The 16,150-nt window shown below is 34.7% G+C and overlaps 1 protein-coding gene across 1 annotated transcript in view; it reads left to right on the top strand.

The window, feature by feature from the left end:
• Nucleotides 1-16,150, top strand: part of Kdm2 (Lysine demethylase 2) — a 52,371-nt gene that overhangs the window by 22,537 nt on the left and 13,684 nt on the right. Inside the window, exons 6-12 of the mRNA XM_085950101.1 lie at nucleotides 3,748-3,875; nucleotides 6,038-6,187; nucleotides 6,547-6,855; nucleotides 7,179-7,338; nucleotides 7,839-8,001; nucleotides 8,743-8,866; nucleotides 9,871-9,961. Coding sequence (XP_085806227.1) covers nucleotides 3,748-3,875; nucleotides 6,038-6,187; nucleotides 6,547-6,855; nucleotides 7,179-7,338; nucleotides 7,839-8,001; nucleotides 8,743-8,866; nucleotides 9,871-9,961 — 1,125 coding nt within the window. The remainder of the gene's footprint in view (nucleotides 1-3,747; nucleotides 3,876-6,037; nucleotides 6,188-6,546; nucleotides 6,856-7,178; nucleotides 7,339-7,838; nucleotides 8,002-8,742; nucleotides 8,867-9,870; nucleotides 9,962-16,150) is intronic.

The following is a 16,150-nucleotide window of genomic DNA, read 5'->3' as shown; positions in this document are numbered from 1 at the left end:
TAAATAGTGATCCAAATATTATGAAAAGTTCAACTATCAAAGCATCACGGCATAAAATTAGTAATACCACGGTTATACACAATTTATTGTACCTACCTATTGTTATAATTTTCTTAGTTCATTTAATCATTTTTAATTTAATTTATTTTCAAATTCACCTCTTATGTGTTCATTCACTGAATTGTTTACCCTATATTTTATGGAGACTAATAATAACTTCTATTTTCTACATACTAAATTATCAACCTCCACTTTTTGACAGGACGGCATACAGTTATATAGGCACGTAGATAATAATTTTAAGGCCGTAGACAGGAATGAACGTTTGATGGCCCAAATATAGTACAATAGTATGTATGTAATTAAAGTTAGGGTACAAGTCGGTTATCCTGGATACAGCGGCAAAGACATTTTGAAAATAGCCTATATACTGGATTATTTGTTAGGATTACCTAATCTAACTTAAACTAACCCAAACTAACAAATAATCCAGTATATCGGCTATTTTCAAAATGTGTTTGCCGCTGTATCCAGGATAAACATATAGAACAAAAGTTAGTGAAGTGGAAGTTTGTCGAGGCTGTTTTGATCGGGTTAATTTGTCTTTGAATAATATTGTGACTAGAAATTTTAACAATTCTTATTATTTTTAACATTGTATATTGTTCATAATTTTCGCGACTACCACGTGAATAGACGATTTTTTTTTTACTTATAACATTTTAAACACTTAACATAAATATGGATAAATTGTACAGTTACTAGACAAAGATTAAATTTGATGTGTGTCAGAAGTATCTTAGGCATTTTCGCTCGTATGCTTTCTTTATATTATTATGAAACTATATTTATTTTAAAATCGCTTTATAAAAGGTAGGTACGTCAAAACAGTAATAAATATCTGAAATAATTACACAACACTATTTCAGAAAGTGGAGGTTGATATATGTAGTCCATTGACATATGCTCCAATATCGCAAACAAAAATTATTGACAGCAGAATTTACACAGTTTTTGTCTTCGTACCTGGCGAACCTTTATTTTCAATGTATGTGTGTGCAGTAAAGTCGATAAAGTCTTGTCAAATATTCATTTTATTTACAATCGATTCGTTAATATACAAAAATACAAGATTAAATTTAAATACGAGGGTGGGTCAATAATTCCTTAGAAAAAAGCATTAAAACAGTTTTTATTTTTGTATTTTTTTTTTATTTCTCAGCATAATCTCCTTGGAGCTCAATACACTTGGTTAGACGTTTCTCAATTTTTTTTAAACCGTCAGAAAAATAAGTTTTCGGAAGGTCCTCAAAATAAGCATTTGTCCGATCGATGACTTCTTCATTTGAAAAAAAACGTTGTCCACTTAGCCATTTTCTTAAGTTTGGGAAAAGGAAAAAGTCACTGGGGGCTAAATCTGGCGAATACGGTGGGTGGTCGACCAATTCGAACTTCAATTCTTCAATTTTAGCCATTGATCGTAAACATGTGTGAACACGGGCATTGTCCTGATGAAAGAGGATTTTTTTCCTGTTTAAATGAGGCCGTTTTTCTTCAATTTTGTTTTTTAGCTGGTCCAATAAAGATGCATAATAATCCCCTGTTATTGATTTCCTTTTTCCAAATAGTCAACGAAAATAATTCCACGTGCATCCCAAAATACAGTAGCCATAACCTTACCAGCTGATTTTACGGTTTTCGCCTTCTTTGGAAATGGTTCGCCTTTCGCAATCCACTGCTTTGACTGTTCTTTCGTCTCGGGAGTATAGTGGTGTATCCATATTTCATCTACAGTCACAAAGCGACGAAAAAATTCATCCGGATTGCGTTGCATGAGCGACAACAGGGCTTTAGAGGCCACCACCCTATTGCGTTTATTATCGACTGTGAGCAAACGCGGCACCCATCTTGCAGAAATTTTTTTCATGCCCAATTTGTCATGTAAAATAGAAATGACGCTACCTTTTGAGATCCCTGTAACCTCAATTATCTCACTCAACTTTAATCTTCGGTCACTTAACACCATATCGTGGATTTTATTGATCATTTCTGGTGTAGTCACCTCTACAGGACGTCCTGAGCGTGGTTCATCCTTTGTTGATGTACGACCACGTTTAAATTCATTTAACCAGTTATAAATAGTTGCAAGTGAAGGAGCAGATATGCCGTGAACTAAATCCAACTCATTTTTTATTTCCTTTGCTGTTAACCCTTTTATATTAAAATGTTTAATAACAGCTCTAAACTCAATTTTCTCCATTTTCCATTTTTCCATTTTCCACAAGCAAATTTTTTTTTAAATGTACGAGAAACACACAACAACCCGACCAATCTGATTGAAACTTCGCAGCATACTGAATCGGTAGTGCCGCTGCATGAAAACAAACCGCTTACAGTACTAGTCGCGCCACCTGTCGGCTTTTCTAAGGACTTATTGACCCACCCTCGTAACTAGCCTAAAAATTATTAAATAATATTTTTAATAGAAACGCTAAGCGTTTTTTGCGATAAATTACGTCTGAACCGAGATGTTTCGATTTTAATTGCATGCTTTCTAACCTCTAAATCGATGTTTTTTAAATTTGAAAAAAAAGATATAAGGATATAATAAATTCCAATTAACGTTTAGCGTTTCCCTAGGTAATAGATTTACGTACATTTTTATCGTAATTTTGATAATAAATCTTATGTCATTCATTCTTACCACCCGATAGAAATGTACCGAATTTGACACGTATTTTTGGTATATAGAACTCCACGATACATCTTAATTTTTTATTTTATTTTTCTCATTACTTTTGAATATATATTTACCGATTAATAAACTTTTCTAGCTATTTTTCGATAACAACTTTACCTAGAGACATCACCTTAAAACATAGCACTTATTGTAACAATTACAATTAACTTGATAAACTACCCTCGATAGCGGCCAATAGCAGTCTTGTGTATAGTATAGATGCGTTGATGACATTTACGTAATGTTTTAATATGATATAATTGGAGTTAATCTCATTAATTTGGCATATTGAATCTTTGTTCTCGGCAGTTATGGTAATATATCGAGTGCTTAAAGTCAGACAACGTTATCTACAAAAAAGTGTTTTTTATTTTTTTTTGAGATAACGTTATTGTACATTTACGGCTATATGATAGTCAAACAACGTTATGTCAGTCATTTCTTATTTCTTATTAAATCGTCAGTAAAGTTTAACGCTAACTACATAAGTTACCCTTGTTTTCATATTTTTTTAAAACTACCCCTATAATTTTTAACATCATCATAAGCAAGAAAAATGTACTATACACAATAAATTATAAAATATTAACATTTGGTTTTAAATAAACATTTCCCTTGTTGAGTTACAAGAATCTAAAATAACGATTTTTGGCTCTCCTGTAAAGTTGCACTTTTGTAGATAGTGTTGTTTGACACTAAGCCCTCGATATAATGTATAATAATTTATGGAATTGACTGTTTGAGTGAATATAAATTAGATGCGGATGATAATAGAGTGAAGTTTGTTACAAATACGGGTTCGATTTCCGGTGGGGTCTCAATATATATTTATGTGATTCGTTCACTTCTATTTCTAACTACATTACTGTTTTACTACACTACTGTCATTGGGCCTCCCGACTTATTGTAGTGTGTAAAAGAATATATAATATATGTTTAGACTAGTAGAGAAGGTTTTCTTCAATGTATTTGACTGGTTGTATTGATTTAAATTTTGTTTATTGTAGGGGCCAAAGTATTTTGGTTGATTCCTCCAACAGACCGCAACCTTCAACTTTACGAGAAGTGGGTGCTATCAGGCAAGCAGTCAGATGTTTTCTTCGGGGACACTGTCGAGAAGTGCATCAGAGTTCAGGTATGTTCATTCTGTAAATAAGCAGTGAGTACAATATTATCCAAAACATTCTTGTTTGTTCATTTCCACTCCTTAGGTGGAGCATATGGGATACTTGTGTCTTCCCATCATCCTGTACCACCACCATGTAAAGGGGTAGTCAACCTTTTTATACCTACCACCCACTTTTGTATCTCTGTTAAGGTTGTACCTCAGTTGAGGCACGGTCTAAAAAGATCGTGGCTAGGTGATGCGCGGATTGCGGGTCGCGGGTTCAGATGACGCATGCCGAACGAAATATAATTTGTCATATAAATCCAACATACGTCCATTTTATGTTCTGTTTATTGTTCTATTAGTAACAATAATAATATATTCATTGACATATTTTCTTTTTGAAGTAAATGGGTAACGTTTTTAGTCATCTTTACACGATTTAAGAATTATTACGCCCGTCGCCATCACGAAACAAAGTGACGTGTTTCCAGCTCGACGTTCTCTCTCAGAATGCGAGCGAGTCCAAAATTTCGTCGCGCCTATAGTTGAAAATTATTTGCCGTTTCACTGATGTATCACCTTAATAGTAAATTTTTCAAACCGCCCACCGGTTCCACAGTATTAGGTGGCTTATAAAGTAGGGAAGTTACTTTACTTTATAAAATTGGTAAAGAAGAGTTACAGCACGACAAGTTAAAGCGTATAATAATAATTACTTACCAAATACTTTATGTCAGCCTTTCGCTAAGTTTGGCAGAATAAATCTTTATAAAACAACTTACTGTTAAATCTATCTTTTTATTATACTTTACATGCATAGAAGCGTGAAGTTTACATATCCATCACTATCGAATTTATGTTTACTTTCTTCATCATATCTACATTTATAACAGTTCTTCTTGGCAAGTTGTATCAGCCTCTTCAATGTTGGCGGTAAAAGGATTTTTCATCCAGTCATTCACTCACCTTCAATTTCGAAATATCTTCAAATCATTTTTCCATGTTCAATTTTAGTTTGTTGATGTGGCTACTGAATCTGTCAATATCCTCTGGAGTTACATCATCTTTTACAGATGACAATTCAGGAAAGTGATGAAATTCTCCCTTCAATAGATTACAATGAAGTAGTTCAAGTTTGTCAATAAATAATGACTCAATACTTTGGCAACCTATAAGAGTTTTATTAGCTGTAAACTTATGCGAGGGCTATACAAATGTATATTGTCACGGGGAATTTTATGAAAACATAATGAAAATGTTTTTAAAACCCCTACTCCCCTTCATGAAAGTTGGAATACCCACTAGTGGGCGGTAGGGACCAGGTTGACTACCCCTGATGTACACTATTATGGTATTTAGTGACTTTCCGCGATGCCGGACCCAAGTTGACTTGAAGAGAAGCCAGTCTTCTTCTGCTATGAACTAATTTTGTTGTAGGTGCTTTCAATCTTTACAAATCGATTATTCGTTGTCGGTTTCCAAAGAGAAATATATGCTTCGATCTACTTTTTGATATAAAGGTCAACGTTTGAGAAAATAATTCTTCCGACAGCGATGTCACGATTAAATTATGGAGTATGGTGGCCGACCTCTACTTGTCTGCGTGGATTGTGCCACATAAGACTTCAAGCAAATTCCACACCCTCACTATGTCGCCTTCTGTGGACCCTGTTTTAGGATAAAATAAAATAATTACAAGATAAAAGCAACTTCTTATATACAACGTTTTTAAATTTTCTGTTGAATCATATAAACTTGACAATTCTATGTATTAATAAATACTTTTTATTCTACTGGATAGAAATACTGAATAAATATTATAGAATACAGAAATGTCATTTTGACTTTTCATATTGATTTCCATAGTAACGCACCTATATATTAATAATTAAGTTGCTAGGACCCACTTAGCAACCAATAATAGTGAGTAGTAAATATTACTTTTAACAAATTTTTTCCAAAACATACAAAACAGAATTAACTGAAAATGAATAATTCAATTCTGCTTAAAGATCGCCAAAAGTATTAAAAGAATGCATTGTCGTCGTGTTTCTGACCGTACACTACCTAAATCTGTACCGGACAAACAAGTATACGAGCTAATAAAAATGTGGTAAAATAATCTAAATGATGATTACTTATTTACAACAATTGTAATATAAATATTGTTGTTTTTTTATTTACAGCTGTATGCTGGCAACACATTCTTCATTCCGACCGGCTGGATCCACGCGGTTTACACTCCGAGCGATTCTCTCGTCTTCGGTGGAAACTTTCTTCATCCATTCGGTATTGAAAAGCAGCTGAAGATAGCCCAAGTGGAGGATTCTACCAAGGTTTGAATAAAAAATAGATTATTACAATTTTAATTACCTACCGACCTGGTCCGTTTTATATTAGCTGACTCACCTTGCTAATGGAAGATAGTATCGACTCTAGTTCACTCTTGAACCGGGGTGGTTTTATCACCTACTTGTATTTACTTATAGCAGTAAATAGCACCATGTGCTTGTGATCTGCGAATCCATGGGAATGAGCGTGAATGTACAGGCCAAAGCACACTGGAAGCGTCACCTATACCATGTATGATGTTTCCCCATTGTTCTTTTTGACTTGGTATCCAATCTACGTAAATTGCTTTACCAGGAGCGTGAACTAAATTTTGTAACTCATAATAATCTTTTCCTCTTGTCAGGTCCCCCAAAAGTTCCGTTATCCGTTCTTCACCGAGATGCTGTGGTACGTTTTGGAGCGTTATGTCAATGTTCTCCTGGGAAGATCGCATCTCCTGCTGCAGGACCAGAACGTTGACGGAGAGTCTGAGCTGAAGCCTCCCGAAGCGAAGCAAGACGGGGAGAAGGGATTGGAGAACAAGGACGAGGTTATCAGGAGCGACGTCAAGCTGGAAGGGAAGCCAAATGCTGAACTGGGTCCAAAGCTCGGCGAGATTAAACCGCCTGCTAAGCATGTGCATCTGACACAGCAGGAATTACATGGTCTTAAGGTATTGTTTATTTTGTTTCATTGGTATCATGCAGTGGCGAAGACTCAATACAAAACACTGACGGCTATCTTAATCCATAGTATTGAATTTAGGATTCACATGCACAAAGATGTAGTGTATCCAAGTTTATTGAATCTTCTACGAACACATGCAAACAAAGACTTGGAAATGCAAAGTTTTTTTTTGTATGTAGTTTGATACACTTTGTCATTGAGATCTTTGTGAAAATGTCTATTTTAATGCGTGTTGTTTTTTTTTTTTTTTTTTAATTAAGTGTAGGTAATAAATATTTAGAGACACTGCCAATCTGTTTTAATTTTCAGGCCATCGTAATGTACCTCCATCAGCTACCAGGAACCAGGAAGAATGTTCCAGAACTATTAGGTGACCCGATCGCTCTCATCAGAGATGTCCGGACTTTGGTTGAGAAACATCGTCACGACTCCAGAGAACATGCCATATCCGGAGTACCTGTTCTTCAAAGTGAGTGGTCAAATTTCTATATTTTATACTGTTATCATTATGGTGAGAATTAATGATGATCGTTGTCTTTGTACACTGTGTCGTTCTTCTCTGATCAAATTCAGTTTTATGCCTAAGCAAGACAATCCATCTGCTAACCGCTGCATCACAACGTGTCTTATTAAATGTAATTCTAACATGCAGATTTAATTGTTATTTTTGTAGGGTGTGGAATTAATTGAATTTTTTAGCCCCAGCTAAAAGTTCCTGTGTGAGCTCTATATAATTCAATTCTGTTTTTATGTATTTACTAATAATATTACCTATAAAATTGTATGTGGTCTAACTGAGTAAACCATCCAAATGAAAGTTTTTGTTGTCAATTATTATACACCAACACTGCAAGTGGTAATAGTAACCTGGTGGATGTGGTGGATGGGAAATGGAGGATGGAACGCTACAATTTTCTGCATCATTTTCGTTACCCATGTTGAACTTGATAATATATTATTCTTATTTAGGTCCTGATGAAGTACTGAATGAACGGAAGAAGTCTTCAGTTGGAAGGAGTCCGGGCAGCGGAGGTGGTCGAGGCCCCCGCGGCACTTACAAGAAAAACAACATGGCCGCCCCTCAGTCGGATAAAACTGACAAAAGCGGAGGGCCGAGACGCAGGAGAACCAGGTACAATTGAAATCGAATTTATTCTTTTTTATATTGGTACTTCTGTAGAGGATAATGCTGTGAACTTCTAGGCTCACACAATCTCTTCTCTTGCATTTCAAAATATATTTTTCCCACCATGTAGATAACAATAACAAACTGTGATTGGTTTAGATTTAGTAGATGAAAAATCGTGAATTTAAAAAACGCTATTTTAATAAACTATTTCTTTTTATTCAACGAATAAGACACAAGATTTAAGAATGTAACAATCTATATATTGAATATAAATAATTTGAAAACATCTCATGCATATAATAATCATTTTGTAGAAAAAAATACGACACCAGTCAGGGGTTGACCCACTACTGGATAATGGACTCCCCTAGCTCATTTCACCCTTCTCGGACCCCAATTCTTCACTGCCACATACGTCCACTGAATTAATAAGTTCACAGATGCAGGGGGTTATAGGGCGTCCCTGTTGTCGTGGTTACCACAGTATGACTGCATTTGTCCAACAGTTATCCACTCGCAGAGGGACACGTTTGGTCCTTTGCCATTTTATCGGCTACAGTATCAGTACTCTTGTCACTCTCTCTTTATCCACTATTAACTTGGATTGCATTCTCTAGTAACTGAGTTATTTAATTACTATGTGATAAGCCTCTTCCTCCTTGTCATAAATTATGAGTTTAATGAAGTTGGACTTGGATTCGTTGGATGTAACAAGCCTTAAACTCTCCGTTGTAAATGTTTCAGATGCAAGAAATGTGAGGCTTGCCAGCGTTCTGACTGCGGGGAGTGTGTTTTCTGCCAGGACATGGTGAAATTCGGTGGTCCCGGCCGAGCCAAGCAGACCTGCAATATGAGACAATGTCTCCAGGTATATAATATGTACTTATTATTCTAATTTATTGATGCTTGAAAACATCTAGTGTCTCCCGGTGGCGAATGGTGGAGGTGGGCTGTTAATACTCAACATAAATAGTGCTCACTAAACTTTGTCAGTTATACATATTTGTTTTCATTGAAGGAAGACTACAATTATTTACAGGTGGTGTTGGTTAGTTTTTAAAATTCAATTAAACCCTGTGAAAGCCAAGCCATAATAAATAATAGTCTATATAATTAATATCTAAAATTATGGCATTACATACATAATTTAGGATATTTTATAGACAACAAACAATATGTGCAAAATGTATTCCTAATCCAAAGAAAACAAATAAGTATGAATGAAAAAGTCTGCAAAATTTTGTCGTATCGCCCAAAATATACCAAAACTATTATGATTTGGTTAGGCAGGGTTTAATTGATTTCTAAAAACTAACCAACACCATCCAAAAATAATAGTCTTAGTTCAATAAAAACAAATACGTATGACCAACAAATTTTAATGTGCACTATTTATGGCGGATCTTAACAGCCTACCTCCACCTTACGCTACTGGTGTCTCCTGTAAAGTAAAGGGTACGTTTCTTTGATCCCAAGGCCAATTTTTGGAGGCGAAAATATAAATTCCTCTTGACTCAACATAGCCTAGTGAAGTCGGAAGGTTGGACACTCTTGCTTTAGAAACGTGTTTATTAATATAAATTCAATTTTGCCACCTCACCTGTGAGGTTTCATTTGATTTTCGGCCTCCCTATTCTGCAGTAAAATGAGTAATTGCTGTAGGTCATTATTTCTAATATGTACACGAAAACAGACAAACATCACTTACGTAACAGGAGTTGCCCGCAGCCGGTACAATGCAAGTGTTGCCAGAATATTCAACAATGAAGGCTTTATAATGTGTGGTGGTAGATTCGATGTAGTGAGAGTTTCTGTGGACACTTAGTAAACTACATAATATATTTCAGTTATGAATTGTTTTTGATTTTCCAGCCAATGTTGCCAGTGACCGCGTCTTGTGCAATATGTCACCTGGATGGATGGATGCAGACACCGGTTGCCCCTCAAGCCAAGGGAAATACAGGTAAATTAAATTTCTATTCTTTTTAGTCACCATCATGTGCCTGGAGCAATCCATTGCTGAGTTAAAGCTTCGTCTGACTGATTCGACTCCTCTTGTTCATGTGCATTGTATTGCTACCTACTTCCGCAAAAATGAACCATTTCGCAATCAAATGGCATCTAGATTTGTTCAACGATTGTCTTTAGTTCAGCCCATGTGTTTTGTCCATTTCCATTTAACCTTTCTAACGCGGCAACTGACTTTAGTCAGCCTATACGCGCGAGTCATCCGCGCGTCAGCTGACTAAAGTCATTTCGATTTTCGTTTGCCTAGTACTGCTTTCCGCCAGGCGCGAATAATTCGAATATTGATTTAATTTATTCAAAAATCATCCTTCTCTTGACATCTGTCAATGGATAGCCTAAACTTTTGTTCTATCTAATTTAAATAAATATTTTTCGGGAGCGTGTCTTGAATAAAAATATATCAGTCATCGGGCCAATTCAAATTTGCCGCGTATATAGTGTCTTATCGCTTCTTAGTGCATGTGCGCCGAAGACATTTGACTGACGTGTTTGTAACGATACGAGTTTGCGATATAATAAGTTATATTGTTTTTTAGTGATTGAAAAACTATTTGGTGCGTAAACTGTTAAATAGAATATTCGAAAGTTACATTGATCAAAGTGAATTTACAAAATATTTTTACAAAAGGAATGCTTTTGGAGATTGCATTCATTCGCCTATCTGCCAGTATATTATCCGCGAGTTTATAGTTTCGGAAAATAATTTGAACCAGGTGTCATTTAAATATACCTAGAAGTCCGCGATTTAATATGTCTCTTTGTTTATCATTGATTAACATTTTTAAATACTATTTTCTGGTTATAGTATTAGGTGAAACAGACAAAAATTATTTATTTACCCTAGTTATCAGCCATTTATAAAGAAAAGACACGAACACTCAGACGCCCGTTCCCGCATAAATGCGGAAATTGTCGTATTACGCAAACACCAGGTCCCGCGCTACTGAATTTTTATACACTGCGCGGCAAATCATCGTCTGCTGGTGTGAGACAGACACTTGAGAATTATTTTTTTCGTAATACTATTCAAAAGGGTTTGATTCATGACTACTATTTTTTTTATGTAGAATTCTTCTTATATTTATAGTCGAAAATAACTCGAGTTACTTACTATCACGTCATTATAATAAAATAAGAGATTACCTATTCTAGTACCAGGTTATTGAAGTAATATAATAAAAAAAAAACAAATGAACTTGAAAATAAAATTGTGGTGACTATAAAGCATTTAGAAGTGCAAAAAGTGTTTGAAATTTAATATTTTACGAATTGTAATAGGTATTCGAAAAATAAACCATTTTGTTATATAAACTATGTGTCATTCGATTCCATTCAGTTCGGGGTCAATGGTAGGTACAAACCAGGCACTGGTGGTAAGTACATCACTCTCAAATAGCCAGTAGTTCTCAAGGATGATTTATTTATACTCGGCCTGCAGTGCTGCAATGTGTATGCGAGTTCAAACAAAAGTTACACAGTTTGAGATGTCCTGGATGCTATAAAAATGAGTTATTTATGACTGATATTTTTTCAACACACTCAACAAAAATGCTCATAAAAGTCATAAACCATATTATTATTCATTATGTGTATGACATATTTGTCGAAATGGTAGCCGGTAGACTATAAGAATACTGAACTGTTCTTACACTTGTTAATCTGTCATCGACGCATTAGTCCAGCACCATTTCGTAAGTGTCATGGCGCCGCTCGAGTAAGCTGGCATTTTTTCAATGAAGAAGTCTTGTTCGTGATTTCTTATCAGATTTAGGCGACGAATGTTTATTTTTAGAGTCACATAAAATATTAGGTTCTGTCATAATCATTTTTGAACTTGACTCCGATTTTTTACTACTCTATTTGTGTATGTTTGACTGACATTTATTACGATTTATTGATGCTTGAAATCACAACGCGCACTGTTGTACTAAGTCGGGATTCGTAACGCTTAGAAAGGGTTAAAGTTTTTAGCAAACTTATATGTATCGCATACGTCAGTGGCGCACCCAGGAATTATTATTGGGGGGGGCCCAAGAAGGAGAATGTAAATTAGTCCCATAGGCTCTTTTTCTTCTTCATATAAATATTTTTACATATTTTCACAATACATGGCGATATACATAGGGACATTTTCAACTAGTTGAAAATGTCCCTCTGAGGCGGATGAAACCGGTCCTAATCTATTTAATAAAAGTGGAATAAGTACTAAAAAAAAATTACGTTTTATTAAATTAAAACAACAATACAATATTTATTCCGAAATTCCACCGAAAAAAATGTTCTTTTGATTTACACCACCACCGTAGTGGGTGTAGTCGTTCTTTTCGCAGAATGTTGCAGATTTTTGGTATTTTAATATTTAGGTTCCAACATATTAATTGAAAATGGACAAAAAAAGTATTATTGCCTTTAACCCTTTTACTCCCGCCGGGCCGATATTTCGGCCCACACTACCTATGCGAAAACTCCATGGGGGGAATCAAATTTACGATTTGTTATAATTTGTTCTGCTCATTGTTCGTCTGGTGTGGATAAATCATACTATTTGCTCTGTATTAGGCATGACTAATTTATTTTAATGAGTTGCCTTCTATATTTTGAGTCATGTCATAAACTCATAAGTGTATGGTGTCAAGCATTTTTATGTCTACAGATTAAAAATAATGATAGTCATAAAAATCATAAAACACTATTATTTATTACTTATTACTATTACAAAGGAAGTTCTTATATTCCTTTTGGATGTTTTATATTTCATATATCAACATAATTTATGATATGATTGATATGAATATCAATGGAATATTGTGATTTCTTATGAACTTGCACATGGGTATGATGATCTAACAAAGAATGTCCTCTATTCATTTAGTTTAGTAGTATGTGAAATAATATAATATAATATAGCTTTTAACATTTTGCAATAGTATTTGGTGCTGCTATGAAACATATTTATATAAATTCTACTTTAGTCTATTATCAGTAGTTCTCGTTAGATTACCAAATTATTTTGAAGAATTCTCGCGCGATTACATACATATAATACTAAAGTGATATTTGAAAAAAATGAATGTTGACGATTTATTAGAAAGTGAAAACGAATCAACGCAGCGCGATCAAAGCAGTGGGGAATCTTCTTCGGATAGTGATGTCTCCGATATCACTCCTAGTTCACTTAGATCTCGCAGACGAATTGTTTCTTCATCCGAAGCAATCGATCATGAAAATACTGAAGACGTAGAAAACTCTGAAAATGATGATTGGGAGGAAGTTTTTGAGGATCGTGACAGTCGACCTGAATTTATGGAATACCAAGAATTATGCGGGCCAAAACGTGCACCCCCACCCACCGCGTCACCCATTGCATATTTTTATTTGTTTTTCAATGACGCTCTGCTAAATGATTTTGTCAAGGAGACGAATGATTACGCAAGTAATCATTTTTCACAACCAAGCACATCTTCAACAAGTTACACGTCAGGATGGACAAATATTTCTATGGCAGAATTGAAAGGATTTCTCGCGTGTATAATAAATATGGGCATAACTAAACGACCTACAATAGAATCATACTGGTTCACTAAAAAATCACAATATCTTCCGTGGTTTCATGAAATGTTTTCCAGAAATCGATTTCAACTGATCCTAAAATTTTTTCATATCGCCAACACTAAAAATCACCCCCGTCCTGGTACACCCGGATATGATCCATGTGCTAATATTCAACCTCTCATTGATAGTACAAATAATTTATTTCGACATCATTACACTCCTCGTGAACAATTGAGTATAGACGAAAGCTTGGTTGGAACTAAAAATCAAACCCAGCTCATGCAGTATCTACCTAACAAGCGCCATCATCGTTGGGGGATAAAATTTTGGATGCTTTGTGATTCAATAACGAATTACTGTTTGGCTTTTTATATTTATAGAGGGGCAAAAAGTCCGGTTGATAAAACGGAAATAGTACAAAATGGATTGGGTCACACAGTGGTAACCAAGTTACTAGCAATGGGTAATTATTTATCGAAGGGTTATCATATTTTCATTGATAATTTTTTTACTTCAGTACCACTGGCGAAATATTTGTATAGTGTTGGCACGTATATAACGGGAACAATTAGGAGAAATAGAAAATTTATACCGAAGCAATTTTCGAAAAAATTCGATGTCGGGGAAAAGCGATATTTCCGTCAAGGTCCCATGCTTGCTGCAGCATTTCGGGAAAAACGATCTCAACGGTTTCCAGTATTGTTATTATCGACGAAGTGTAAAGCTGAAAGTACCATTCGTACCATTACTCGCCGGAGTCGAACAAGAGAAGTGGTAAAACCATCCATAATACAATCGTACAATGATTATATGGGTGGTATAGATACTTCGGACATGATGCTGTATACTTACTTGGATGAACGACGGACAGTTAAATACTGGAAAAAAATATGCTTCAACATTTTTTCAAGAATGATCCTAAATAGCTATATAATTTATAAAGATAATTTGCCTGAAACAACAAAGCCTTTAACCAGACTAAAATTTATTATTTCAATTATTGGTGATCTCAGTGAGGAGTGGCTTCAAGTGAAAAATGGCTTACCAGCTGTAGAAAGGTCAAACACTGTTCGAAAATTGGAGACACTTCCGAATAGAAAGGAGAAAGACTGCTGCGTATGTAGCAACAGGGAGAAAAATAGGGGTGTTGGAAAGCGACGAAGAAGTCGTACAATATGCACAAAATGTCAAAAAGGAATCCATGGCTTATGTTTCACTAATCATAAGTGCTAGTAATCCATATTAGTAATAAGTTATGCAAAAAAAACTTTTTTATCCAAGAACATTTTTTTGCAAAAGTGCGATTTTTTTTATAAAAATTCTATTTCATAGAGAAAATTTTTTTTTTAATTTTTTTTTTCTGTTAGTAAGTAAGAATAGATTATACTAGAGAACTAGATACCTCAATTATAAATAAAAAAATGTTTTCACATGTATTTTGTAGTTCAAACTTAGTTTTATCTTTTTATTTCTAAATAAATATGTATACATTATTTTTTTTCTTTTGTTTATGTAGGTAAACTCTCAATATTATTACTTATTATTACTTTATACACTATTGAGCATACACAACAAAAGTTTCAAATTTTTTAAACATGTATAGAATTATTTATTAAAAAAAAACTAAACGAGTGATTTTTATGCAAAAAGTGCTTGGGAGTTTTCACATATGCTAGGCTAAATCTGGCGGGAGCAAAAGGGTTAAATTATACACAACCTACTCAATACAACACAGCCTTATATCTCGTTTATCGGTCTTTTGTCTATTGCACTCTGTGTACCTACACCATGGCCCCCACATCCTGAAACGGGCCCTCAGGCTAGGGCAGTGGTCGGCAAACTGCGGCTCTTTGGCCCTTTGAGTGCGGCTCTGCCACAGATGCGCTCTGTCATATTTGACATGGCTACAAAGAAGAAGCAAAGAAAATGGAAGAGGATAACCGTAAATGTAATGTTGAGTAGACCGAGACTTCGCGTTTATTCAAAACTTAAATGGCTTCCCGACCTGTATTTATGTGTCGGGAAAAATTGACGCATTCAAATTTAGAGAGATACTACAACTAAAAACTAGTAATTTTGCGCGAAATATTCTGTCGATGATGCAAGGAAGAAAGCAGCTGAGGAGAAGAGTCAAGAAAAATAAAGTTCTGTATTTAATTAGGTACTGAATAAAATCTTTCAACAATGTTAATATTGCAAGTTTTGTGGTTAGTAAAAAGATTTCCAAGAGAGGAAATCAAGAGTAAATTGAGAAATCGATTTATTGATGAGAACCTGGAATCGTGCTTAAAATTAAATCAACAACATACGAACCTGACTTACCCAAACTTTACAAGGAGATGCAAGGCCATTATTCACATTGAAATTGTCAGTCATTGTCATGATTCAATTGTATGGATACCTTACTTACAATTTAATTTTTATTAATAAATAAGATCATTATTACGTATGATATTCAGTTTTATTCAGTGTACCTACCTATAATTTAATTAGGACTTTAACTAAACTACCTACGTATATAATTTAAGTTTAAGAAATTTGGCTCTCAAAAGAAATCTCAATCGTTTTACTG

Source organism: Rhyacophila brunnea, unplaced genomic scaffold (genome assembly GCF_057557595.1).
Source record: "Rhyacophila brunnea isolate RB1 unplaced genomic scaffold, BYU_Rbru_1.0 scaffold_23, whole genome shotgun sequence".
Lineage (NCBI taxonomy): Eukaryota > Metazoa > Arthropoda > Insecta > Trichoptera > Rhyacophilidae > Rhyacophila > Rhyacophila brunnea.
This window is presented reverse-complemented; position numbering and strand designations above follow the sequence as displayed.